General features: G+C 39.8%; 3 protein-coding genes and 1 long non-coding RNA gene across 6 annotated transcripts; 1 reads left to right on the top strand and 3 right to left on the bottom strand.

The window, feature by feature from the left end:
- Window positions 1-2,560: 2,560 nt before the first annotated feature.
- Window positions 2,561-13,508, top strand: tbx20 (T-box transcription factor 20). Of its 2 annotated transcripts, none has more exons than XM_086038516.1 (8): window positions 2,561-2,881; window positions 4,736-5,036; window positions 6,102-6,266; window positions 7,748-7,856; window positions 9,274-9,432; window positions 9,799-9,875; window positions 11,128-11,240; window positions 12,649-13,508. In XM_086038516.1, exons 1-8 carry the CDS (start codon window positions 2,752-2,754, stop codon window positions 12,972-12,974), a joined length of 1,380 nt encoding a protein of 459 aa, XP_085894642.1. In that variant the 5' UTR covers window positions 2,561-2,751; the 3' UTR covers window positions 12,975-13,508. The 2 variants fall into 2 exon arrangements, with proteins under 2 accessions (XP_085894642.1, XP_085894641.1); XM_086038515.1 differs by having other exon boundaries at window positions 11,125-11,240.
- LOC147143330 (uncharacterized) lies at window positions 8,609-17,569 on the bottom strand. Of its 2 annotated transcripts, none has more exons than XR_015087883.1 (4): window positions 17,409-17,569; window positions 16,286-16,420; window positions 10,604-10,671; window positions 8,609-9,485 (listed from the first exon to the last, which is right to left on the bottom strand). It is a non-coding gene; the product is annotated as an uncharacterized LOC147143330 (long non-coding RNA). The 2 variants fall into 2 exon arrangements; XR_015087882.1 differs by lacking the exon at window positions 17,409-17,569 and adding an exon at window positions 16,884-17,079.
- A 1,562-nt stretch (window positions 17,570-19,131) lies between these two features.
- Window positions 19,132-23,766, bottom strand: herpud2 (HERPUD family member 2). Its single transcript, XM_086038517.1, has 9 exons — window positions 23,616-23,766; window positions 23,044-23,325; window positions 22,489-22,566; window positions 21,514-21,609; window positions 21,303-21,427; window positions 21,121-21,222; window positions 20,665-21,000; window positions 20,168-20,300; window positions 19,132-19,491 (listed from the first exon to the last, which is right to left on the bottom strand). Exons 2-9 carry the CDS (start codon window positions 23,203-23,205, stop codon window positions 19,333-19,335), a joined length of 1,191 nt encoding a protein of 396 aa, XP_085894643.1. The 5' UTR covers window positions 23,206-23,325; window positions 23,616-23,766; the 3' UTR covers window positions 19,132-19,332.
- Window positions 23,767-24,100: 334 nt separating this feature from the next.
- Window positions 24,101-26,831, bottom strand: pkdc (protein kinase-like domain containing). The gene is made up of 3 exons (XM_086038175.1): window positions 26,705-26,831; window positions 25,915-26,300; window positions 24,101-25,174 (listed from the first exon to the last, which is right to left on the bottom strand). The coding sequence occupies exons 2-3, from the start codon at window positions 26,289-26,291 to the stop codon at window positions 24,583-24,585; spliced, it is 969 nt and encodes a 322-aa protein (XP_085894301.1). The 5' UTR covers window positions 26,292-26,300; window positions 26,705-26,831; the 3' UTR covers window positions 24,101-24,582.
- Between the last annotated feature and the right edge of the window lie 289 nt (window positions 26,832-27,120).

The following is a 27,120-nucleotide window of genomic DNA, read 5'->3' as shown; positions in this document are numbered from 1 at the left end:
GGCTTATAGTCCGGAAAATAAGGTAGTTCAAACCTGGCTAAAAATGCTAAAATGCTTAAATACTCTTTAGTTTATGAAACGCTGAAATAAAAACACCCACTGTGCAAGTTGTACTTGCAAGAAATTTAGAATAAGTGCTAAAGGCTAAATGCTAACATCCGCTGTTAGTCCTTTTTGTCATGACTTTTGCTTGAAATTGGGTTTTAATTTTGCTAAAACTATTAAAATGCTAAAATATTCGTGCCTCTCTGATGTTCCTGAAGCAAAAAAAAATCCCTGAGAAAGTTCTAGTCACAACATATTTGGAACAGGCGTTAAAGGCTACAGCACATGCTAATGTCATTGTTTTTATGACTAATACTTGAAATAGAGCTTTACTTTGCCTAAAAGATATTGTTGCTTCTTAGAGATCACCCCCTGAAGAAGTTTTAATTGCAACATATTTGGACCAGGCAAGGCTAATTGCTAATGTCTGCTATTAGTTGTTGTTTTTATGACTAATGCTTGAAATAATTTAAACTTTACTAAAAGCATAAAAATGCTAAAATCCCTCCCCCTGTGGAAAGTTGTATTTGCAACATATTTGGAACAGGTGCTTAAAGGCTAAATGCTAATGTTTAGAGCTAATCCTCCAGCATTATGGCAGATTAAATTTTTCAAATTTTAAAGGCGGCTTTTTCCTGAATTGTACAACTTCAAGTTCCACTGTTCACTACAACTCATTACTAAAACATCATTTCCCATGATCCTCCCCTGTAAATATGATTTCAAACATGCCATTCTGAGAGTCTTGCACTTTGTGTGAGTGACTTGACTGTTTGGCTTGGAGCCGCGTTGCCCCTCCAAAGCCCCGCTGGCCCCTCAAAGTGTGAATAATATCCAGCGAGCAGCGCAAGGGAAAGCTTTTAGCACATTATCCACTGCAGACGCCAACGCACGCTAATCCACTTTGTCAGCGCAGGTCTCTTATTAAATAGCTGCACTGGTGCATTTGCATTCTGGACTCTGCTAAAGGCTTGAAGACCTTTGCACATCGTGCTCAAACAAACACACAGAGTCACATGGAGGACACACACACACACACATTTGCGTCACTTTAGAGGACACAACACACATTATAAACGCTATAAATAGCACTCTTGTTCATCATTTTGTGAATACAAATGAAACATATGCCTCAAAAGTCAATCAAAACTTTGGAGTTCAAACTGGCATCGTGTTTGATGAGAGACTTCAGCCCAGTCAGCATCGAAAGTATGAAGCCCAAAAGTGGGTTCTGCTTTTTCTTGGGCTTTTTAGGGGTTTTTGTCTCATTATCGCGCCACAAAATGACAAAGGTATGAAAGAAATTGTGCAATGGTGACCAGAGAACAGGAAATGGAACCAGAAATGATGCTAACCACCGGCTAACGGTTATTAATAATCGTCAATTCAAATGCGACATAGCGAAAACTGGGCAACGTATAGAGTGGTTTTAATAATGAATAATTTGCCGCTGTGTTTTTCTCTTGAAAATGCCTCATCTCCATGCTTCTCATGCTGGCTGTTTGCCTGCCTGCAACGCACATGCGCTTCTATGGTAATCCGGGTCATCCGTGATGTAAACAGAAGTATTGATGGATAATTAAATTTCATGGCTAACCTGTGTTAGCATTAACAACAGAGTCCGAAAGTCTGGGCGTATTTCAACAAAATACTGAATGCGATGCAAACCTCCCTTTCATGGCAGCATGGTGGTGATGAATGAGCATCACAAAAGGAAGCAGATTGTGGCTGATGCCTGATTTCATTTCTGACATAGGGACAGTCATTTCCGGAATCTAGCTGTAGTTAGCACACACAAGCTACAGAGTGCATTTGACAGAACGCCGCATGCGATGTCTTGTTGTGGTAAAACCAAAACACCGTTTTTGTATATCGACATCGGTTGACATCGAACAGCAAGAGCACATATGCCACTTGCTGTCGACTGAAAATGACATCACAGTGCCTAAGGGCTCAGGTAATGGCTGTCAAGGCTCACCTGTTTTCTGGGTTTGGTCATGTGATGTTCACAACCTGAACCCTTAGGCACTGTGATGTCATTTTCAGTCGCTAGCAAGTGACAAAATGGCCGCCCAGGGAGATAGCTAAAAACGGGTGGATTTTGTTGCTTAATTCATATTCCACAAACACAATATTAATCAGAAAACCGTGTCTAGACTAGCGGGGCTGCATATTACATATTATTGTAAAGAACACTTTAGATTTGACTCCCACCTTTAAGTAATCAAACACTTGGATTGGGGGTTGTTTTTTGCATTCTTCTCCTCCAACGCCAGGAAGCTTTCCTGCTTCATTCTACTACATTCTAATGTGTTTTGATACCCAAGAAGAAGAAACAGAAGAAGATGACTTCCCCTTGCTTGCCTATGACGTCTTCTTTGGCCCCTCCCACAAGGCCTCCCCCGATTGGCTACTGTGGCGGGACAGCGTGACGTGTGTGCCTCTGCAAAATGATTGGAGTGAAGAAAGAAAAAAAGGCTCAAGTTGGCTCCAAGCTTTCCACAAAAATCTGTAAAGCACCCCCGGACCGGCCTGGAAGTCACCTGCAAGTCCTGGATGTCCTCCTCCTCCTCCTCCATCTTCTCCTTCTTCTTTTTCTTCTTCATCATGCGACCACATTGGCCTTTATAGAGCACATCAGGCAGAGGGATTTATTTGTGTCTTATTGTCGTGTTTGTGCGGATTTTTTTTTGTTCGCGGAGCGACATGGAGTACAGCAGCTCCCCGAAGCCGCAGTTGTCCTCGCGGGCCAACGCCTTCTCCATCGCCGCGCTCATGTCCAGCGGCAAGCCGAGCAAGGAAAAGGACGGCGGGGACAGCACCATCAAGCCACTCGGTACGTACAGCTGCCGGAAAAGATGAAATCAAACAGTTAGACTCTTACGTTTGGTTTGTGGTCAACTTGACTTTTTAAGTTGGTATGAATCAGAGTGGAAGGAAGTCAAAGGATGGAGGGGGAAATAATGTCTTTTTTTTCCCCCCTATTTTTGTTCTTGATATTTTGAATGCAGACAAAATACATTTACACTCGTTACCTTTACGTTTGGTTTTGTGTCAATTTGACTTGTTAAGTTCTCATGAATGGAAAGAGTAGTGGCATTTTTACAATTGTTCCCTTGGCATGTTCAAGGTGCACGTCTGAATGCAAAAGTAAGTCGTTATTTTAATGGTAGTATTGATATTGTTTATATTAGCAGTGATAAAACACTTTTAAAAAGAGAACAACGCGCATACATTTCAATAATTTAAATTTACGGAACATCAACATCTGTTTGTACTTTATTTGTTTATTTGTTTTTATTCAACGTTTTCTAATCTGTTAATAAATGGGACTCTATTGCTGTGGGGGGGAAATGAAGAGACCAAAAAAAAAGAACCGTTTTTGGTATTTTGACAATTTTTTATGTTCTGTAAATAAATGCTCCCATTGACAATATTCGTATTATGTTGTGAGTAGTTTATAGAATAAAACAAAAATGTTAATTTTATTATGCATATAAACAAACAAATAGCAAAATGGAGAGAAAGGGATCATTCTGCAGTGGGCTTTTCTATTATTTTTTTCAGTGTCACAGCTGTATTTGATGACAACTTGTATTCTTGTTATTTATGTATTCTAAGGTACTATACTCAATGAGTAAATAAGAATACGTTTAATGACAACATATATTTTGTGGCAGCATCACATATTCATCTATAAAGAGGATTTCACGTGCAGGTATAGCCTGTGTTTTATTGAAGACATATCAATAAAAATATTGGAAACTTACATTCATAAAAGTAGGCTATCCTTATTTTTGCATCGTGTTATCATAGCGAGTTAGTAATTAAGCATGCATTTATTGACCTCTTGTATTCATGCGTTGTAGTGTATTTGTTTTTATTTGTGCGATTAGTTGCACATGAGAACACTGCATTTAATGATAGCCTGTAGTCGCCATCGTTGTCCTGTTTATTGTATTTTTCTTTTTAATTTTAGGTTTGTTAGGAGTGAATATACTGAATTGCAACTGACAGTGTGTGTATATATAACTGTTGTTGTGTTGTATTTCTTTTTAACCAAGGTATTGTATTGAGTTAGGAAATGGAAATCATATTTGTTGGTAACTTGAATTCATGCATTTATTGCTAGACTTATTTTGTTCAGTTCATTGTTGGAGTGCATTCAACGTAATGCTATTTCGTTAATAATGAGAATAAAGTTATTGACAACTTGTATGTACAGTAGCTATATTTGTAGCGTATTTTGTATCATGTTGAGTTATTGATGTGCTAAATGGTGTCTGCATTACAACTGTGATCATTTTTGATACAGGCATAAATAAGTTAATATGACCGATTTTTCGACATCTGATTCTTGTTTTAAATAAAAAAAAAAAAAACATGGGTTTTAAATATATTGAAAATTGGACCCTTCAAAAAATCTTTTATAAAATAAAAAATCAATTAAAAAGACCCTCCTATTCCCGTCATTAGATGTATAAAAAAATAGTGACGCAATATAACATCCATCACCTAGCAACACGGTCTATAAAAACATTTGACCTTTTATTTTCTTTATTACAATTTTAGCCCCCGAGAAGGAAAAAAATATATAAATCTCCCTCTCACTTAATTGGAATATGTTGTGGCGAATTTGTCTTTTGCAAATGTTTGTTAATGAATTGAAATCCCTCGTTTGCCTTCGCAGAACAGTTCGTGGAGAAGTCGTCGTGCAGCCAGCCTCCCATCTCGGACCTTTCCTCTTCATCATCTTCTTCATCCTCCTCCTCGTCCTCATCGTTGGACGTCCTGCAGCCGCTGGCGGGAGAGCTGGTCGGGAGCGCGCCGCTGTCGGGCTCGGGGGCGTGCACGGAGCCCCTCATCCCCACCAGCCCGGCACTGCCGTGCAGCGAAGAGATGGCCAGCATCTCGTGCAGCCTCGAGACCAAAGAACTCTGGGACAAGTTTCACGAGCTCGGAACCGAGATGATCATCACCAAGTCGGGAAGGTGAGCAAATATTCGCCAACTAAAGTGGCCGTGTATACTTAATAAATATATATTATTTCATGTTTGGATTTACTAATCTTTCATTAAAAATGTTTCATTTGCAGCTCTTTCAAGTTTTGAAATCCAACAAAACATTTTTAACACATTTTTTCAAATGACTTAAGCTGAATGACATTGGTACGGAATTTATTTGCAATTGGACATTTTGTCTATTTTTTCCATGAGTCTAAATCACATGAAAATGAGTCAATTCTATTGCTGCAAAAAAATAAAATAAATAGAATTTAAAAATACACGAATAATACAACTTGAGCACCAGGCCGGTATAGTCTTAAATATTTCCCAGCGTTCAGATTTTTGTAAGTTGCCGTACATGGATATTTCGATATTAAATGTATGCATAATTTTTTTCAAATTGTGAATAAGTAACTTAATTTAATAGTTTAATATAATAAAAACATAATACTAATAATACAGTGCAATATTTTTAGATTTGTCCTCTAGATTCCTCACATTAGGTTAATTATATTTAATAACACTGAATGTGTTGTGTATTTAATGCCCTTTCCCTTTAATGACCTATGACGTAACAAAATCAATAAAAATATTGACATTTTCACCTTTTCATCAATTAAAAAATAATGCTTTATTATACTAAATCATTTATAAAACAACAGAGTAACTAAAATAAACAGCGTTAACTTTTGGTGCTATTACTCTTTATTTTCAAAATATTTTTCAACGTCATCATTTGAGACTTGAGTAGTGTACTGAACCCCCCAAAATAAAAAGTTAGCGACTTTTACTGCATTTGATTTTATAAGAATATTTAATGCCTGTGTTTACATGTATAGTAATAATGATATTTTTTTTAAACTAATACACTGAATAGTCCCCATTTTAAGTAGCCTATATATTGCATACTCCATCCTGCATGTTTGTATTGCATATTTATTTTTTTCCTCACTTTATGACCTTGAGAGTCCTGAAAGACGCTTCAAAATAAAATGATCATTTTAATGTGCTAACAATATAATAATGATGAAGTGTGTGTGTGTGTTCAAGGCGGATGTTCCCGACCATCCGGGTGTCTTTTTCGGGTGTGGAGCAGGAGTGCAAGTACATCGTGTTGATGGACATCGTCCCGGTGGATAACAAGCGCTACCGATACGCTTACCACAGATCCTCGTGGCTCGTGGCCGGCAAGGCTGACCCTCCTCTACCTGCCAGGTCAGGGAAATAGAAATATCAAGTATTAAATATCTTTATTTCTAACTCTTGACTCAAACTCTGCACATAAAGGCTCTAAATGGCATTATACAACAGTTAGATCCACCCAAACAATTTGATTGGACAACAACTGCACAGAGCATTCTAACTGTACATATCACTCCGCCTCATAGGCGTTCTAAACCTAAAATGTGATTAGCTAACCTGCTAACATTACTATGTGTTGTTCAAAATTTACCGTTTCAAAGTTGGACATATTATTTAAAATAACATTTGATTTAAAGTGCTAATGGTTGCCAAATGAGGTTAATAAGACCAGGGGCGGACTGGGACGGCCCAGCACGGCCGACATGCTACAGTCCTCATAGCGTCAATTAGCTCTATTTTGTATTTCCGCACTACTTTGAGTGACGTTTCTTTTCGTCGTGGAGCACTCACCAAATGACGTAATAGCGTGACGCGAGGTGAGATGGTCTAATCGTCCAAAGCTCTCAGTGAAAATGAAACAAGCTTAATTTATTTCGATCTTTTGGTCATTGCGAACCCGCTAACGCTATGTATGCGGAACTACTTGTGCTGGCCGAGCCGCAAATCGTGACGTAACAAATCATAATTTAGCTGTCGCTTATTCATCTTAACTAATAAATTGCGCGTGTGGAACTATTGTATAAATTATTTTATTTTGGACTGGCTTGCATCCGTGATGATATTATAGAGTACAACATCGGATCCCTCTAATGTGACATAGCTTTAAAAAAATGTATTTACAGTATGTTCTCGGTAAATTGTGGAATTACAAAATGTGCCGGAATTTGATTTTTTTTCCTTCCCTCTAAATATTATTACACGCATTTTATTTACCACCAAATCCCTTCATACCGTGAATTGAATACTGTACTTAAATTTTCAACAATTTTCCATGACTCCTTATTTCAAATTTGTTAAGAATATATTTATAATAGCAATCTACGGATGATTGCAATAATACGACGTACACATATAACTTTCACAGTCAGTGGGATGAAAATGTTTTTGATACATCTGCATTGTGGTCTGCACCTGATGTTGATTGTGTGCATTTATTGTAGTTGCAGTAATTCATTTATTTTATTTTATTTTAATGCAATACCAATTACCCACATATAAATTGAATACAACTGAAATGTGGAATGAATGTGAATATGGAATACCAATTACCAATGTCGGCCTCATTTTTTAAGACTGGACAGAATTTCACAAATAACCAACGTTTAATTTAAAACAAGATTGAATAAGACATTTTACTTTTGTTACTTTTATATTTTACTACCTTTATTCTAGCATGAAAGACCAATGAAAATGCCCAAAACGCAACATACAATTCGAATTATTTCCTTCGCCAAATCCGAGCGCTGATTGGCTACTTGGCACCTGAAGTTTGAGGGCTCTTGGCCAATCAGCGGCGAGCATGTAACGCCTGTGTTGTGGTGTTGCGTTCACAGGTTGTACGTCCATCCCGACTCTCCGTTCAGTGGCGAACAGTTGATGAAGCAAATGGTTTCTTTCGAGAAGGTCAAACTCACCAACAACGAGCTCGACCAGCACGGACACGTCAGTTTGTATTTTGGTTTCAATATTTTGTATTAATAATGCAAACTGTGAAATATTTAAAGTGAACTGCATATGTACTGCATATGACGCATTGTGTCAGTATGTCGTTACAAACATGCAATAACCAGGCAATATATGTCGACTTTACAGGGTTAATAGATTTAATTCGATACTGATTTAAAATTAGAGATCATATTTGCCACAATACCTTACATTTTTTTAAATTAATATGGCTCTGACAAAGATTTCTTAATACATTTGATATATTTTTGAGTCATTAAAGGTAAACAAATATTATCTTTTGAAGCAGTTAAAAGCTAATTAAAAATGCTAATCGTCATCATTTCCCTCTGAAATTCAGATAACAGCTTTTTTTTGTTCATTGTATACATTTATTTATTTAGTTAGTTTATTCGTATTCTGCTTTACATATCATGTTAAGCACGGTAGCTTTGTCATAGGAAATGTAATAAATTACTTCTTTTTTTTTTTAAACAAAACAGGTGTACAGGTGGTAAAGAAAGGTACTCTGTTTAAAACAATTTCAAATAATTGGAATAAAAATTTTGAAATTGTCCTGAAAGAGGAAGAAACTGTTTGTTTTTTTAATCAATATTTTCGCATTGTACAGTCTCAAAGAAAAAATAAGTTTCATTAGAACAATTTTTTTATGTTCATTTCCATCAAGGGGATCACATATATAACACATTGAATTGAAAAATAAAATGAAAATAATGATCAATGTAGCAGGTGCAGATAAATATTTTTATGTAAATTTGAAGGATTAAAATTTTGCATTAAAAATATATCTGTTTAAAACAGGATTTTTATGTTAGCAAAATTAATCCAACTTTAACTCTAAAAGACCCCCTGATATGCAAATCAATAAAAATGACACCTGAGCACACATTTGTATGAATTAAGGCACCAAATGGACAAAAGTCTGTAACATAAAGTGAGTCACTGTGAACAAGAGTGGGCTAACTCCAATTTTCATATTTTTAAAGTTTTACGTCTGCAATAAAATCTGATGCAGTCATATCTTGGTGATTTATATGGCAATGAAGACTCATTGGATACGTGTTTTTACAAGGAAAAAAATGTGCAATAGTGGTCTAAGTCCATACATCATGGCAGATGATAAAGAACATACACTAAAACTAACATGCAGATGCACTGGCACTCAAGATAAAGTATGATTTACTTTATGAGTATTCTATCAATCTCTCAAACCAGCTTTACAATATGTTGGACTGCCCTCTATATGTCAAAATTGGAACTACACCTTTCTTTTGAAAATAATTAATTTGAGGAGCCATCCTTTTTTTAAAAAAATAATTTCCGCACTTAAAAATGACCACAATGCAGTTAGCCCACTGTAGTTATCTGTGGCTCAACTGCGTGTGTGCTTTTGCAGATCATCCTGAACTCCATGCACAAGTACCAGCCTCGGGTTCACATCATCAAGAAGAAGGAGCACACGGCCTCGCTGCTCAACTTCAAGTCGGAGGAATTCCGCACGTTTGTCTTTGTGGAAACCGTCTTCACCGCAGTCACCGCGTACCAGAACCAGCTGGTGAGTCGCCACCACCACTCGCCCGTTTCACATGGCCTGACCTGTGAAAGGTACTGACATGGAATGTGGAGACGAAGAATTTTCAGAGGTAGTATCAAAACATTCTGTTCAAGGTCGACCCGCCAATTTTTGGAGGGAGTTTTAAAGCCATGTGTAAGGGTATTCCGCATTTTGAAGACAGGGGGCGCAGTATGTAACACCAGATGCTCACGCCTCTTACCCTGTTGTATGAAAAATAAATCAAACATCTGCTGCTATTTTGCAGGGTCTCTGTGTGAAGTGCAAGGTTTTCTAATGGAAAGGGTGATTTTCACCTGGCGCTGTCTTGAGAAGTATAAGAAGTTAACGTGTGTGTGTGTGTGTCAGATCACCAAGCTGAAGATTGACAGTAACCCCTTCGCCAAAGGATTTCGGGATTCGTCGCGGTTGACAGACATGGAGAGGTACAGGGAATTCTGGGAACGCCATTTTGTGTGTGTCCGCGTGTGTGTATGCTTGTATTCTGCTGACATTTATTTAGTCACACCTTGTAGCACAAGCCATCGTGGGTAGAGAGATACCACAGGATCAGACGGATCTTATTGTTCAAAGATGTCAATCAGAACGGTGCAGAAAGCCTCCTAGAAAGTCTGAACTTTATTTGGGGTTAATCAGAGGCACCTAAATGGTGCCAGGTCTGCGTTGACTCCCATTGGGTAATTCAGAACAAGCCCTATCCCTAATTATATGTCCCCTCTTTTTTGTGCAAGACAGGTTACAGGTCAAATTAATGGTGGGGAAAGATTTGGAATAATGTATCTTGGCCACATTTTGGTCACAACCTGGCATTTTGACAGGGGGGGGGGTGTAGACTTTTTCTGTAACCACTGTTACATCTGAACACCCTTTGAGGTGGTGTCAGAGTGTATTTGAGGGCTGTGAATTGGAGCTGATCAATTGATCTTTGGGGAGCTGCAGAAGGAAAATGTGATTAGCCAACAGTCGCCATGCGGCTGCACTCAAACACACTTTAATCCAATTGGACAGAGACTCTGAGTGATTGAAGCCAGCAATCCCCCCCCCCCCCCCTCCCACAGACTCACAGTGCATTATGGGATTTTGCCATAGGGTTGGCCTGATAAAAACACACACATTTGTACTGGTCTGCTGACACATATTGCACTTTACTAACCTGATTGGAGGGAGGGGGGAGGGGATAATGTGGACGCATGGATGGCATCATGCAGACCGCCACATACGCTGAACACAAACACACACGTAATTTGTGTCACTGGGGTTGACAAGTGCATCTTGACAAGACTCAAATGAGCTAATGCACTTGAGGGTGTAGAGGGGAGCCCCCCGCCACACACACACACACACCCGCACTCACACACACACACACACACACACACACACACACACACACACACACACACACACAGACAAGGCCTGAAAAAATTGTTACAAACAAAACAATGTCAGATTTGATCATAACATGGATGATGTCACAACAAGGAAGTAACAAAAGTCAATAAAAACAACATAAATGCCATAACATGTTTACTTGAAAGTAAATTATATACTAAAAGGAATGGCCGTGTATGTGTAGAGATCCAATTCAATTTGACGTGCATATATATATATATATATATATATAAATATATAAAACAAGGAGATTTATTTTGGGTTGTTGCTCTTGGACTTCTGCTGCAGGGAAAGTGTTGAGAATCTGATCCACAAGCACTCATACGCCCGCTCGCCCATCAGAACATACGCTGGAGACGACGACCACATGCCAGACGACGGACACCCGCCACACGCCAGAGGTGACAAACCACATTATTATTAATATTATTATTGTTGTTTGATATCTTTTGGGGATTTACCACAGGAGGCTGCTAATGTCTGGTGACGCAGCATGTGGCTCATTACCCAAGCTTATTCTCAGAGCTGGGTATTTTACAAAAAATGTGCGGTCCCTTTATCGCCTTCCGCTGTCCGTTCATCCGTCATTTTGTCCGGGCAGACCAAATAGTAATCGACTATCGGTTGGTGCATCTATCATTTTAAACATGCTTCCGTTAGCACTTCCGCCGACCAATTCTGATTGAATTCGTAACTTAATATGATGTATTTAAATATAATTTGCCCTAAATAGTACATGGGGAAGACTTATATTTATTCTATATGGTGCCCAAAGAGTTTTACAAAGCCCAACATTCAATTATTTGTAAGCTTATTATTATATAATCACCAGATGCATTGCTGACACATTGTTTTAGTTGTTCTTTTTCAATTTTAAATACCTTACCTTAAGTAGAATCTCACAGTTCGGTTATTGCACCCTTTGGTGTTGTAAAGTAGTGTTAAATAGACCTCGCGGCAAACATCCTGAATGCTGGGTGGGTTAGCATGCATGCTACTTCATAGCTAGCTGCTATGAAGACCAGAGGATCAACACACGCATTTGTGTTGGCCTTAAAAAAAACGGAGAAGATTTGCAGGGTGTCATGAAAAGATTCAGAGCATTGTCAAAAGAACATCAGGTATGATTTCACATGACACGCTCGCTCTTAAGATGCGTGTCAGGCTCATCAATGGGACATTTCATAACAAAACACCTAAAGAGAGGAAAGACGCTGAATTCTTTGTTACCAGCTTGTAAGGAGAACGAAGAGAAAGCACAATTTCTGCTATGCACAGTCCACACGGCAATACTTCTCTCTAAGTTCTAAACTACCCCTTCGTCCCCTCTCTTATTATTGGATTTCGGATTCCCTGGTTACATGGGTGTTTCCTACCTAAGGGTTTCATGCGAGCCGCTGGAAACACGTGAACTCGTTTTTCTATGTGTGTGTACGTGAGTGAAAGATTACTGTGTACATGTGTAGAAAAGGCGTTAAAAGCATTACATTGCACATTTTCCTGGAACGTATCAGAGGCATTAACTCAGCTGTGTAAGATAGATACAAAATCAGGCAAGGCCCTCTTTCACACTTTCCCTTTGCATGGAAAGCAGAAGCAATTTCTTCATTGCAAGCACATACAAATGTGAAAGCAATATTCTTCATTGCAGGGCAATAACATTTCACACAAATATATATTTATATTCTGATCCGAGTCCTCAAATTATGATTCGATTTTTAATTTGCCACGCCCACTCATACGAATGGACAAATTATCAGCCATTCATGCACAGCACTAAACTGAACTATGTCGTTTGGATGCGCACAGGCTCAGCGTTCACGGCCTCGGACAACCTGTCGCTGAGCTCCTGGGTGAGCGGCGGCACGTCGGCGGGCTTCTCGGGCTTTCAGCCGCCACCGTCGCTGTCGGCCATGGGGGCCGGCGCAGCCGCCTCCCTGCCACACCCTATCCAGGGCTCACTGCCCCCCTACGGCCGTCTGGGCGTGCCCCTGACCCCCGGCGCCCTGCAGGCCGGCGGTCCCTCCTTTCCGTCCTTCCACATGCCACGTTACCACCACTACTTCCAGCAAGGGCCCTACGCCGCCATCCAGGGCCTGCGCCACTCCTCTGCCGTCATGACGCCCTTTGTATGACTCCACCCCGTCTTCTCCCCAAACCTTGGACCACCTCACTCTCATCTTGTGTAAATAGCTCACCCGCCAAGGAAACTATAACAAAAGGACGAAGAGAGGGTAAGAAAATCCACAAAAGGATCATCCTGGCGTTGATGGACCAGAAAGCGGAGTTACCCATGTTGTCAAAAAATGTGTCCCGCTATGGCAACGGTAAAAGCTAAATCAAGCTTGAATGTTCGCAGACATGATGTAACACTGTACAAAGGACCACAGTGACAAGAAAATAAGAAAAATGATACTAGCAAAATACAATTTGAGAAAAGTTAATGATTAAAAAAAAAAAAGGTTTAGTACTTCAACAAAAGTTGTAATTTTACTAAGATTTTTTTTTTCTTAAAAAAGGTGGATGAATTACTTGTGGAGAGAATTTCAAAATTTACTTGACTTAATATGACGTATTTCATTGTGATCTTTTAATTTTAATTTCTCAGAAGCATGACTGTTTTTTTATGATTGTACTATTATTACCATTTTTATTTTTCAAAAATTACTTTTCCCACAAGTCTTTTGCTAAAAAAAAAAACTTTTTACCCCAAAAATTCTTTTTTGGGGTAAAAAGTTTTTTCCATAAAATGATGGGGTTTTTTTTCAACATTTTCCTTGATTTTTTTTTCTTTTTTTAAATTAAGACTACAATCTATAAGACCCATTTTCTCAAAATATTGCCACTTTTTTTTCTTATTTCAATTACTTTTGTCAGGAAAACAATTTTCCTTGAAAATTAAAAGTTCTTTCTAAAAAAAAAAAGTTCACATTTTATCTCAACTTAATTCTCTCAAAATTGAGACTTTATTCTTGTACTATAATTTTTTTCTTTTCCTTGTGGTCCTTTGTAAACAAAAAACTGCAACTCTGAGACTAAAGACTGAGACCAATCCAAGGATCCTCGATGATCCAAAAAGCGCATTCAGGAATCGCGTAAAAGTGTCCTCTCAGGCAGACGAAAAAAGACAAAAGAAAAAGAAAAGCTTCACCCTGATTGATTTGGATCCCCGTTGGGACTCGGAGGGCTGCCAGCAACATTTCACAGAAACGAGACGACGATGTGGTTCTAAGCACGCGTACAGTCAAAAGTCAACTGGTAGTATGTACAAAATTAGAAATGGATGGAAGCGCTACATTGGCTCACTATAGAGACAAACACGCTAGCACGCATGCTGGACTAAATCATTCAAAGAAGAAAAAAAAAAAAATTGTTCCACTTTGTGTTGTTGACTTTCACGTTAAAAACAACAAAGTAAACTTCCTGGCTTGTTAGCATAAGCTAACTGGCCGCGTTTTTGTTCCCTTTTTTAGTTGAAAGGGATAAGAAAAAATGTTCAGTCTTCCTGGAAATTGTCGTCAATGCTTATGTCATTTAACCATTATTATTTGATTTTGAGTGCAGTGGATATAAAAAGTCTACACATCCCTATTCAAAAGCCTAACTTTTTCCAATGTATTGAAATATTTGATCTCTTTGTGACAAAGTAAAAATTATATATATATATATATATATATATATATATATATATATATATATATATATAAATATATATATATATATATATATATATCCTAAACAAACGTTTTCAACTGCATTCGGCATTTGAACTGGGGCTTGTAGATTTTTACCATCCATTGTAGATTAATTGACGTCCAAATGTTGGATTATACTGGAAATATTATCACCTCATTCTTAGTTGACTTTACCCTTACAATTATGACTTTAAAATAATCCTTTTTTAAAGTTTTTTCAACATTTATCAAAAATGTTTAAATCATATTTTTAACTCCGGTTTCAAGGACATATTCCTTCATTCATGATGGCGAGTATGAATGTGTACATAAGAAAAAAAAAAAAAAACATTTTTCTTTTACCAGGCCAGCTGCATATTTATTTGGTTTCCAAGAATGTAAAATGTACAAATGACACACTTGTTTATTTGTTGACATCCGAGCACCAAACAATCTTGGGTTTTGTTGACTTGTTTTTTTAAGTGCAATATATTTATTTTGTTGTCTGAACATGTCTAATGTATCACCTTGAAAAAAGTTATTTGTCAAACTTGAGAAATATATACCACCACCCAAATGCAGACTTTTTTTCTTTTCATTTGCACATTACATGTGATAAACACATATATTTATTATTATTTATACATGTATAAAATGTGATTGTGAAAGTTATTGGGGTTATCGTGGTTATATAGATGACACTGTTGCCATTCTCGTCGCTAAAGTACCGTTTGTAGTATTAATAGTAGTAATGTAGTAGCAGTAATATTGTTTTGTGTGAGATTATGAAGTTGACACTGGAAATATACCGGTAATACTACAGCGCACTCTGGTGGCGATTTTTTTAAGTCACCGTGGGTTCCGTAGGGAATAAAGGAAAATTAAAATGAAATTAAACAGAGGAAATAAAGAAAAAATTAAATCTACACAGGATAGAAAAATGTGATTTCAAAAACTGAAGGGAAGGTTTCTATGGACAGTTGAAATAAAATCAGCAGAAATGGAAGAAAATGAAAACAAATTCAACACAGAAAAAAAAAATATTATTACTCATATGAAATAGAAACATGATAATACAAATACATGAAGAAATAAGTTAACCACAGACGAATACATAGAAGAGCATCACATTCCTATTGAATGTCAAAACTAAATTTAAAAAACGAAGAGTATAAATTCAACACAAAACATTGAAAACTATTGATTGAAAAAATAAAATCAAATAGAATATGTGGTGTCTGAGAAAGGTGCATATTAAATTAGAAAGTACATTTAAAATCTATAGAGAAATGGCAAAGAGATTTTTGAAAAAACAATGAAAAGTTGATGTAAAAAGTGGCAACATTTCCATTAGTTATGAAAATAATGGACAGTAAAAAATTACAAGCATGAATAAATGTGACAAATATATTAAATGTTAAAATAAATGAATAGATAAAAATAAAAAAAGACAAATGAAAATAAACCTTGCCTGTACAAATATTTTACACAAACTCCTTTAAGAAGTGTCATTTTGCGTGGCGATAGATTTAAACCAAGGATCCATTCCCTGGATACTTGTGAATACTTGGCTGGGAAAATGTATCAAAGATGCATTTCGTGCTGGAAGTACGTCAAAGTCGGTGGGGATGTTCACAAGTACACATTCGTTCCAATTTCTAAAGAGACTAGCGTCTTGAGGAAGTGTATTGTTAGGAAGACCGTACTTTGCGTTCTTGATATTGGCCGTTTCTCAATATGAAATAGGCAAGAGTACAGTCTTGTGAACTCACCAGTTACCGTCTTCCTGAGAACAAACGTGAGTCCTCTCCTCAGCCATTCTGATAGCAGTACAAAATGCATCTTGGGATATTTTCCCAGCCAAGTCTTCACTACTCATCAATCAATGCATCCTTGGTTTAAGTGAGCTGAGAAGAACAAGAACATCCGGGGAAAAAGCATTAGCAGTGACTTTACAGACTCACCTGAGTTTAAGTTGAAGGACCAGCCAAACTATGAAAAACAAGTCTAACTTATCGTCAGAAAAATATTGGCAAGTACAGTACATTTCAGAGTCTGTGCTTTTTCACTTATTTGTAATTAAGTAAATTTCCGTCTGCTCTTTTTTTTCTTACTTTTGTACTTAGTATAATATACTATGTATAATACTAAGTATATTCCACAGTTTGTACTTATTCACTTTAATACTGAAAGATATTTCAGTCTTTTATACTTTAAGTGCAGAAGTTGAAAGCTGTACATTTCCAGTCTCTCGTGTTGCCTTTTCTACAATATACTTGATTTATTTCTATAAAAGTACAGAGTTTGGTTACTTTTGCCGCCCGTGCCTTTCTGTCAATTTCGCATTTTTGCCCGTTTTACTCTACTCACGCTTTTGGCGGTCGCTACAGGATAAGCTAACAGGTCGGTTCAGGAGCGCTGGCGGGCGGCGGCCATCTTGCTAACAATATGCTAATAGGTTAAGAGCAGACCGGGTGATGGATGGCGTGTCTGTGGGCATTTAGCGACAAAGTGCTTTCCAAAGCCGAGACGCCACCAAAGTGCCTCAAGGACGAGCAACATGTTTGTGATGAAACGTGAACCAGACAGGAAGTGGAGGCGGAATTTAAACGGAACGTTGCTATAACGCGTTTAGCATAAAAAGCTTAAAAATATTTACATTTATAAACTGATTTTCGCGAACATGCACACCGGTTCGCATCTACTGAATTTGCCGCGAGTCTGAATTGATGATTTTGTTTACACTTTTATACATGGTATTTTTTCTGTCATAAAGATCTTTTTAAATAATGTGTTGTATAAGATTAACAACAAAAAAAAAATTGGCAATTCTGTGATGCGTTTTCTTTCGAGTATCTTTCAAATGTGTCAACATACTATACCAGGGATGAGCACCTTAAATCCTGGAAGCGGCCACAATTTTTCATCAATGCTACTCGGGGGCCACATACTACCATGCTATCATCCTAACCAGATGTATGACAAAAACGCCATTTTAAACATGGACAAAATACATGCGTGTGCACAAAATAAGTGTTCTTAGTGTAGTTTGTCATTCACATTGGAATATGCTATTCATGTACATTGCAAACTACAACCACAACAATAAACTATTTGTCAATTTATGTTTTACAACTTATGAAATATACTGTATATTTAAAAAAAATAAAAATAAAAAAATAAACAGAATGTGTGTGTGTGTGACCTAATACAAACTCTGCAAACTGTCACACACACAAACACACGCACACAAGCAGTGTAATGAAGTGAGTATGTCCTCTAAAGACAAGGTTTGATAGGAGGGAAACAGGCTGCATAACAACAACTTATTAGGATGATGAAACGTCCTACAAGCATCCAAACACCCTTATAAGAAAGCTCAGCTCAGATAAAGAGCGATGGGAGGCAAGGGGCACGGGAGGGGTGCTTACGATCTTAACCCGATTGGATCGACGGCTCACGGCGGGGAGGGGACGTAACCAAATCAAAACGTCCGTCAAGACCATGTCATGCATAATTAATTGAGCTCGCTACACAAAAATCCATGCCGATTGCATTAGGACCTTTCAGAGAACTCGTTTGAAGTGCATAGCGTCATGTTGTTTAATGCTGCTGCCTATTCTTTCTTTTGGTGCACATTCACATCTGACATAAAAAAAATAATAAAAAGTATGCTTAGTTATCAGCTATGAGTTAATTATTGGTGTTAACTGCTTATATGTAATATAGACTATAGTTAGCGAAATACAATGTTGCTGACTATTCTTGCTTATTGTGCTCTTTCAAATCAGTATTTATAGTGACGTGGACTGTGTTGAATTTTGCCACATGCAATATTGCTGACCATTCTTGCTGCTGTTATATACACACACACACACACACTTATGTGTTTAATTGTTGCCAAAGGTGCAGTCCTGGTAGATTTTCTTTTTTCTTCTTCTCTCTTTTAGCAAACAATTTTTGGTGCCTTATTGCCACCTTCTGAAAGTGTTGGGTTTGGGTGGCAAAATACCGTTTCACAACCTCCTAACCCCACTCTTTCCAAAAATAAAAATAGAAATGTAAAACCTAACTCACAACAACTTCTCAGTAAAACTGTCTTGGTATTCAAAGCAACTTTATTACTGTTTAGTCAGCCTGGGGAACCCATGATTCTCTCTTTGGTGCCACCTGCTGTTCATATACAGTCAATGCAGTCCGGGTCACATTTCCGTCTCTCGTCAGCAAAACAGGTGTTCGTCAATGATGGACTGTGAAGTTCGTTCGGACGTTACCAGACTAGTGATGATTACACGAAAATCCACTTCCGTCTGTGCTTAGCCCGTTTTTTTTGTTTTGTTTTTGTTTCCCGTCTATCTTCTAACGTCAGCAAAACAATTAGAATACACAACTAATTAGACTAATTAGAATACACAAAGTTTGCATGAATTCTAGTGCTCTTTTTATGCAATACGTGTAACATAAATTAAGATCAATACTCACTGGCCAATCCCTGCTCTGCTCTCCTCATGAATATTTATGTACGGAGAGGTCCGCCCTGTGGTCTCTGCCTTTAACATGAGCTCATGCTGACACCTGCAGGACAGCAGAGGACTTACAAGAATAAAGAGAAAACATCAACACACGTAAAGCTTTTTATTCCCCCAAAAAGAATAAGTATAGCCATGAATTACGTGAAATAAATTAAATAAATAATTTTAATGCATCCATTCACAGCTTGACTGATATTATATTTCGCAAATAGTTGTTTTGTCAGGCCTCGTACATGTACTCGTACATGGGTCAACTAGGTTACAGGCTGGTCGGGGACTGTAAAGGACTAACGAGGACGGAGCACAGCGGGTAAGGCAGGTGGTCTTTGGGGCCACCCCGCCGGAATAAGTGAGGTGAAGAAGGTTCTGGCAAAGGACCATGCCGTGGTGAGCAAGTCGGGGTCCTCTTGCTGGGCTTCCTCCGTGCCGTCATCCATCACCCGCTCCTGAAGACGCACACACAATCTCTTCAACTTCAGGTCTCGTTGGATTTGATGACCCTTTTCGCTTGTTTTTTTTTTTTTGGCTCATTTGTAATTTTGAGGATTTTTATCTTCAACCGCATGACGTTTTTACCGAAGAGCTCGTTTTTACTTTGTAACCCTTCACATTTCTGTTTGTTTACACGTTGCACAGGTTGTAAAACAAACGCATAAATAACTTTCTTTATATATTCTCAGCACAATACCACGTTTATAATGCTAACAGTACTGTCCTTCTACAACCAGTAGAGGGAGCTTCCACTTAAACTAAAATGGAATTATTCTCCATGGTAAGGAGCGGACCTTCCACAAGGCTGCTTTCATGTCATAAACAAATCGATGTAAAAGTATTATTGCGCATGTCTGTTTCAGTGGGCGGGAACTAAATTTGCGAGTCTGAAAAATAGTCACTAAAAGTGGATGAAGAGACCGACCAAAAAAGCTAAATTGGCTACACTGACTGCGCTTTTTGTAAACAAGCTCCGCTCTGTTTGCAGCCATGTTGTTAGTGTGAGCATCTCACATCATCGGAGATGCAATTTAAACTACGGCGAGTGCAACAACAAAAAATGTAATCGTGTAAATAAAATCGATGAATTGCTCAGCTGTTTCTGTTGAAGTGAAATGTCAAAAAACACACCAGCTCCTGTATGCCCCGTTGCATCTCTGCTTCCTCCCAAGCTTGGGCTTGTTGAGGATCCTGAACGTTGGGCGGCTCTTGCTGCTGCTGCTGCTGATCCGCCATCCTGATGGGAATCCAGCCCACCTGGTGCCTAAAAAGAAAACGAACCATCTAACTTCTGCTTCGGGCAGCATATAGCAAGGGAGATATCATATAAAACTACTTCTTACTGTCTTGTATACAAAAAAAATGATGAACTAATCAAATCTTTTATCTGCCCATGTCTGAAAATGTGTCTGTGAGCGAGCCCTTCTCAATGTCCAATGCTGACTGACTGGATATGTACATATTCCAGTCCCTGCCCCCAGGCCAAGTCTCCATTTATGAATTGACAGCTACGCTGGGTGAACAGTACAGCTGCTATAGGGCAGCACGGTGACTAGTGGTTAACACGTCTGCCTCACAGTCAAGGAGTCCAGCATGCCCCCTCCCCCCCCCCCCCCCCAGTGACTCACAGGTAGACCAGCATCATGGCTCCCAACACCACAGTGAAGCGGCCGAAGGAGCAGTGGAAGTAGACGAAGCTGAGCAGGACGCCGAGACGGAACAGCGCGTACAGCCAGTCCAGCCAGTCGCGGTTGAGCTCGTCCTCGTTAAGCCCGCCGCCGCCCTGTACGTTCATCTGGATGTTGGCGTTGGCTGCGGGAGGCAGGGCCAGGTTCTCTGGCAGGGGGTCGGCAGCCGGGACAGCCGCCAGAGGGGGCCGCGCGCCTTCGTTGGGCTGAGGAGGCGTTGGCTGTGAGGTGGCAGGGGGGAAGCTGGGAGGCTGGGAGGCCACCACCGCTGCTTGACTGCAAAGAGAAAGACCATGGATGTTATGCCTTTTTAAACTTTTGAAGGATCCTTATGGAACCCTGTGGGTTAGGGGTGCACAACAAGTAACATCCCCAAGTGAGGAATATTATACTCACTATTGCATGTAGTATTGCCGCGTGTACATCTGTTGCCACCACAGCATCTGCATGGGCGTCAACATCTGGCTACCTTGCAATGGCAACCAAGCTCCTTGAGGCCTGATGATGAATATGATCAAGAAAAAGTAGCAAATTTGTCATCTCAGAGGATAAAATATGAGTTGATGTGTTCTGCTTACAATTGAGGGACGCCAGCGGGGCTCCGAGGGTTCAAGCTGACGGTGCCACCTCGATGCCTGAGACCGCTAGGACCTCCTGAGATGGAGGGACTTTCACCAAATGCTGACCTTGCATTTTCGGAACTCTAGCCAAGATGAGAGGACCAATCAGAAGCTGACACGCGAAGGAGGCGAAAAGAACACAGAGGTACGACGGCGTTTTTGTACTCACAACAGCGTTGAGCGTGGAGGTGCTGTGGGGAGCAGGTGAGCCCGGGGGGGTTGGAGAGTTGCACACCAGATGCAACATGTGATACTCGTCATGCGGCTGGTCAAAGTGGTTGGCACGGACACGTGTCAAAAAAGTTTGGAGGTTAGGGCTGAATTATGTTTATATTCTTATCAATAACTCAAATTGATATTGCAAGATTAGATTATTTGTCAAAAATGTTCGACCTATGGGTTTGGTTTAGGATCTTAGAATTTCAGGCATTAGGGTAGAGGATATACAGTATATAAGATTGAGTATTTTAATAGCCACTCAGCAAAGCAAAACCATACACGTATTGAACACTCCCCTGTGGTGCATTGAGATTCGAGTACCTTGGCAACAAGTTATCAAGATAAAAGCCATCGCATGGATGGTTTTTTTTTTGTCTTGAGACGAAAGTAAACATTTTGACATTCAGGGGCACTTCTGACCCCTACCGCTAGATGGCAATAAAGAACTTCACAATTTCTGGCCACCAAGAATTCACATTAGGCTCATTGCAGTGGCAGGACAATATCAGTTGGCGGCAGTAATGTGCCATTATGATAGTTTGCTAACAGTCAACATACCCAACAGTACAACAACAGCAACAAAGAAAGACAGTACATTTTAGGTACTATTGTGTTTTGTGCTTATATTTTCTATTTGTAGATTATGTGGAGAGTTAATGTTATTATTGTGGGTATTTATCCAGAACAATACTGTTAAGTGCAGCTTTTCATATTAAATAAAGAGATTAAAAATGACTTAGTTAGAAATCAGACAATATCTCTAGGACCAATTAATTTTTGAAGGCCCACTGCAAATGACCATATACAGCCTGGCTGGCTGACTTCCTGCATCTTTCCGGTCCAGCAGCCTACATTACGCCACCGTTTCTGGATTTTAAAATAACCAAATATGCTCATCCGGGGTCCTGCTGTGGTGAATGTGTACCTGTCGCAGCACGTCTCGCAGCTGGAGGTGGTCCTGCAGGAGCTTCCCCGAGTACACCAGCCGCTGGTCTCTGGAGTGCTGCAGTACACATTGAGGAAATTTCTAATTGACCATTTTAGAATGTTTGTAAACAGCTAACGCCAGGATACTTCTATATGGCTGAAAAATGGTTGACTACCACTGACCTGAACAGAAAAGGTGAAAAAAATTGTAGTTTGGCATTGGGTTGCCAGATATATAGTGCCCCAAAAAGTTGAGGTTTGAATTCCTGCCTAAATGTTTTAATTAATACCATGAAATCTGAGGATAAATCGAGTTTTTGTTTCAGATGCTCTCCCCGATTAGTCTGAGCAACAAAACTCAATGTCAGTGCCTCTTGACTTGTGTAACACCTGGGCGTGAACACGCTTTTAGGGCACATGAAAGAGCATAGTAGTTTTTTTTTGTTCCACATGTTTTTCGAGTGTATCAATTGCACATGATGAAATGGTGAAAAGTCCTATATCGAACATTCGTTTCATGGAGCCATGACAGAGACGTCCGAGCGTGACTCACAGGCTTACTGGGGTACACGGTGGCGATGTGACTCTTGAGCATCTCCACCGTCCAGCTCAGGAAGCAGTTGATGGTGCAGTCCTCATGCTTCTGGTCGGGGGCCTTGATGACCAGGGTGACTGGGGTGTCTGCTCCCCCTGACTCCATGGCCCCATGGCTCATCGTCGTAGTGCCAGCAGAGGTCAAGGGGGATTCGGCGACCACAAGATGAGGACGCTCCCTTCAAAGCATCATTAGAGGATGCTTATCCTTCTACATCATCCGTTGTGGCGCTGCTTTATTCTGTTTTTGAGGATATCAAGTGAGAAGAGGAAGAGTTGAAAACCTTCATATGCATTCACAGGACGCTGGATGGATTTGAATTTACTATGCCTACGTGACGTATGAGGACGCGGATTTTTGACGTCGCATTTAGCCATGTTTACCAGCGTTAGCTCGGCGTATCGCTGCTAGCTCGCGTTAGCTCGGTGGCTAGCAAACTCGCTCGGCTTCTGCCCCGACTCTCAGCTTTGACAGCGCGAGTAAAAAAAACAAAAGCGACTTCAACGTGGTGACGGCCTCTTTGTGTGTACCTGTATAAATGCCTCGAGAGAGAAATGTCGCCGTCTTCTACTTTCGATTTACTCGGCCGGGTCGGCCTTTCTTGTTGTCGATGACGTCATTACGGAAGTAACTCTGACGTCACAAACACGCGTCCTTAACGTCACATAGGCGCGACATTTGTGCAAAATATGACAGAGGTGCATGATTTTAACGATTTTTATGAAGCCTAAATAGTATCGTATAAGCGTATCATTACATAATAAAATTCAGGTCAGGCTTTTTTTCTCCAAATACAATTTTCAGCCATACATTGTCGAAATTGTTTTACTAATCAATTTCTGAGATTTTTTAATCAAAATGGCAAATTGAACATGCTTAGATGTAACTGCACAAAAATGACTTGTATAAATTAGTTACGGGCTATTTAATATTATGGTTGTCAACTTGTCACATTTTATGACCACTGAAAGGCGAACTAAAGGATTGACATTTTTAAGGAAAATAGTTGCAAAAGTTGGGTGCAAACCTGGTCAGACTTTTTATTTTAATACAAATTTCAGCCATCCACAATAACAAATTTCATCATTCACATGACTTTCATAAAGTCTCTGAATAAGTTGAAGAAAATTGCGACTACTTACACATACTTGTATGTAAAGAAAAATCTGCTGTAGTTAAATGCAAATTAATATAAAGTTGATTTAAGGAAAATTAAAGCCTTATTTGGGGGGAAATGTACTTAAATGGTAGGTGCAAAATGGATCCGATTGTTTTTTTTTTAAAATAAAAATTCAGCAATACATTCACATGATTTTTATTTTGCATCATTCACACTGGATTCAAAGAAAATGAATCTCTAAATTCTTGTTTTTTTTGTGATTCTGGGCATGAAAGCTCAATAATCCAAACTTTTTGTGATTACTGTATCTTGGTTCTATAATGGTTCTGTATCTATGTATGTATCTATAATGGTTCAAACTAATGCTTTTGTCACATTCAAAGTTTGAGCTTGAGCAGAACGTCATCAGCCAGCTTCTTGTTGTAGCGGTCAATCTTCCAATGTCCTGGCATCCACCCCAGCAGGAAGCGGCGGAAATCGGTCCACGCGAAGGCGAACATCTCCCTCCACTCTTCCTCCAGCGCCACAAAGTCCACCTGGGCGCTCACCGCACACTTTAACTCAGAAAAGTAGTGGTCCAGCAGGCCAGGCACCTTCTTGTCACACTCCCTTTCTTCAAGGCAGCTGCCCAGGAAGTATGCCACGTCTTTCATCCCACATCCGCCGCCCACATACTGAAAGTCCACGGCCGCCACATCCTGTCTATTGGGGGAGAAGCAGAAGTTGGCCAACTTGGCATCACCATGCACGATGGTAAGGAAGCGGCAGCCGTTCAGCGCCTCGTCTACGGCGCCGGCTGCCGCCTTCAGCCTGGCGTCATCCATGGCCTCCAGCTCATCCGGGCGTGTCTCCAGGTGCCAATAGGTGCCCACTGACCACAGGCCCTGCGGGGCTACGCCCAGGAAGTGAGCATGGAAGTGGGCCAGCCATCTGAGGCATGCCCTCATCTCATTATCTTTCACGTTGGTCCTGTGAGGACAACAAAAAGGGCTTGTACAGCAAAATACTGCATGTGGTGCAAAATCTCAAATTGTTTTCAATATATTTCTTTTATACAATACTGGACATTTGTGGGCTGGGAATTTTCAATAATGAAATTCTACCAGGTCACTAATGCAAAATCTACAATTGTTTAGTATGTTGTACTTTTTTTTCTGTCACTGTACATTCTGCAAAACAAAACTGGGGGGGAAGAACTTAACTTTCGATTGCACGTGATTGAAATGCAGTCTACTGACTGAATTTTCTACTTCTTTCCTCAAAAATATCCTTGTTAGTTGAACCCATTTTAACCCTAGAACACCAATATCAGGTGATTTTCACGCACACAATTTTTTGGTGATATGTTTTTATTGGGAAATTAAAGAAGACTGTAGCACCTCACCAGATAGTGGACTAGCTGGTTAATTTATCCACACACTTCACTCCAGCCAACGCTTCAAAAGGTCAGCTCTTAACCCAGCATAGGTGCAAAATCATTGGCGGCGAAACTCTGACCGTGACGTGAGGGCAATTATTTCTGTAACTTGGTCAAATTTTGACAAACCAATTTGCAAAATTTAAGGGCATGTTCATGGACTCATTTTGAGAAATAACCAAAGACTTTAGTTGTGGCCATTTGTGGGAGGGCTCCGTCCATATCCTATCACTTACACTGCAAAAAAAAAAAATGCATAAAATGTTAAAAAAAAAATTTAATAAAATAGTACCTTCTTTGGTCATAACCAGCCAAATCCAGGTCTTCGAGCACGATGAGCATCTCGTCTCCATGGGAACAAGCGGTGAGACAAGCGGGTATCCTACACTTGGAATTGGTGGCGTAGTTCTGATACCAGTGGGTTTCCACTTCGTAGGACCTCACCTTCCTCATGTGGGAGCGATGGGCGGCGGGGTCGGCGGCGGCGTGTTCGGCCTCCCTAGGAGGGAATTTGACGTGCTTGACGACCACCGATGGCCGTTCGCAGCCCTCCAGGTGCAGGCGGACGATTTCGCCGTAGCCGCTCCACAGCGTCTGGATCTTTGCGCCGACACGCAGCGAGGCAGCGCCGCATGCCCGCAGGACTGCGTCCTGGTGTTCCGGCCTCATTTACGGTCACTGTTGTGTATCAGAACGAGTAGGATTTAAAACAAAGCGGAAGTTGTACGACGAGTCCACTTGGACGTACTATGGTGGCAAGCTGCCTCGCTCTACTTTCGCGAAAACAGTAAACCGTGTTAAATCTTCTCGTCTTGAAAACTTTCCAGTCCTTCTAGTTTTAGAATTAACAAAATGTCCTTAATGAGGAAAATATAATTTGACGCATCCCTTGTACAATCAATATTTGCGTTATGGACTCCAGAACTGGGAATGCAAAAGCTGTACGGCAAATCCATTTGAACAAATTACAATGGTTGCAACCAGCTATGTCTCTACAACTCCGCGAAATAACTTCGTTCGCTCTAACAAAATATGTATCGCTCGTTTTTCCACTAATACTAGTGTATGATTGCAATACTTGCCAAACAAGTTTCCAATTATTGGTAGAAAACAAGTCTGACGTCTCCCTTGATATCGAAAGTGAAAAGGCCGGACTCTGGTACTGGAATCAATTCAAGTCAGGAAATTGTACGGCAAGTCTAGGTGGACAAACATGACAGTGGCACTCTGCCTTTCTAAAATTTCTCAAATGAAGTAGTAATCCATCTTAAAATGGCTCATGCCAACAAAACACGGGTCGCCGATTATTGGGTGTACTGTGGTACACCATTGATACATAAGGACCACTTTTCAGGGGAGGAAATACAGTAATTGATCCCGGTCTCCCCTTAAATAGAAGTGACAACTAATCTATGGCAAGTCCATTTGAACAAACGATAAGGTGACATGCTACAGTCTGCACATATATTTTAAAGTAGAAATAAAACCTGTTCTTGCC

Source organism: Filicampus tigris, chromosome 8 (genome assembly GCF_054856515.1).
Source record: "Filicampus tigris isolate MCC_2025a chromosome 8, RoL_Ftig_1.0, whole genome shotgun sequence".
Lineage (NCBI taxonomy): Eukaryota > Metazoa > Chordata > Actinopteri > Syngnathiformes > Syngnathidae > Filicampus > Filicampus tigris.
Note: the sequence above shows the minus strand (reverse complement) of the source record. Positions and strands in the feature narration are given on the sequence as shown.

Excerpts from the sequence above, each read along its gene's own strand:
- tbx20 (XM_086038515.1), top strand. The coding sequence starts at position 2,752 with ATGGAGTACAGCAGCTCCCCGAAGCCGCAGTTGTCCTCGCGGGCCAAC. Across the intron at positions 2,882-4,735 it reads CAGCACCATCAAGCCACTCG|AACAGTTCGTGGAGAAGTCG; the intron begins GTACGTACAGCT and ends TTGCCTTCGCAG. Across the intron at positions 9,876-11,124 it reads CGGTTGACAGACATGGAGAG|CAGGGAAAGTGTTGAGAATC; the intron begins GTACAGGGAATT and ends GGACTTCTGCTG.
- herpud2 (XM_086038517.1), bottom strand. The coding sequence starts at position 23,205 with ATGAGCCATGGGGCCATGGAGTCAGGGGGAGCAGACACCCCAGTCACC. Across the intron at positions 21,610-22,488 it reads TGCGAGACGTGCTGCGACAG|CCGCATGACGAGTATCACAT; the intron begins GTACACATTCAC and ends CACTTTGACCAG. Across the intron at positions 21,001-21,120 it reads CGGCAATACTACATGCAATA|TCAAGCAGCGGTGGTGGCCT; the intron begins GTGAGTATAATA and ends TTCTCTTTGCAG.
- pkdc (XM_086038175.1), bottom strand. The coding sequence starts at position 26,291 with ATGAGGCCGGAACACCAGGACGCAGTCCTGCGGGCATGCGGCGCTGCC. Across the intron at positions 25,175-25,914 it reads GCTGGTTATGACCAAAGAAG|GACCAACGTGAAAGATAATG; the intron begins GTACTATTTTAT and ends TTGTCCTCACAG.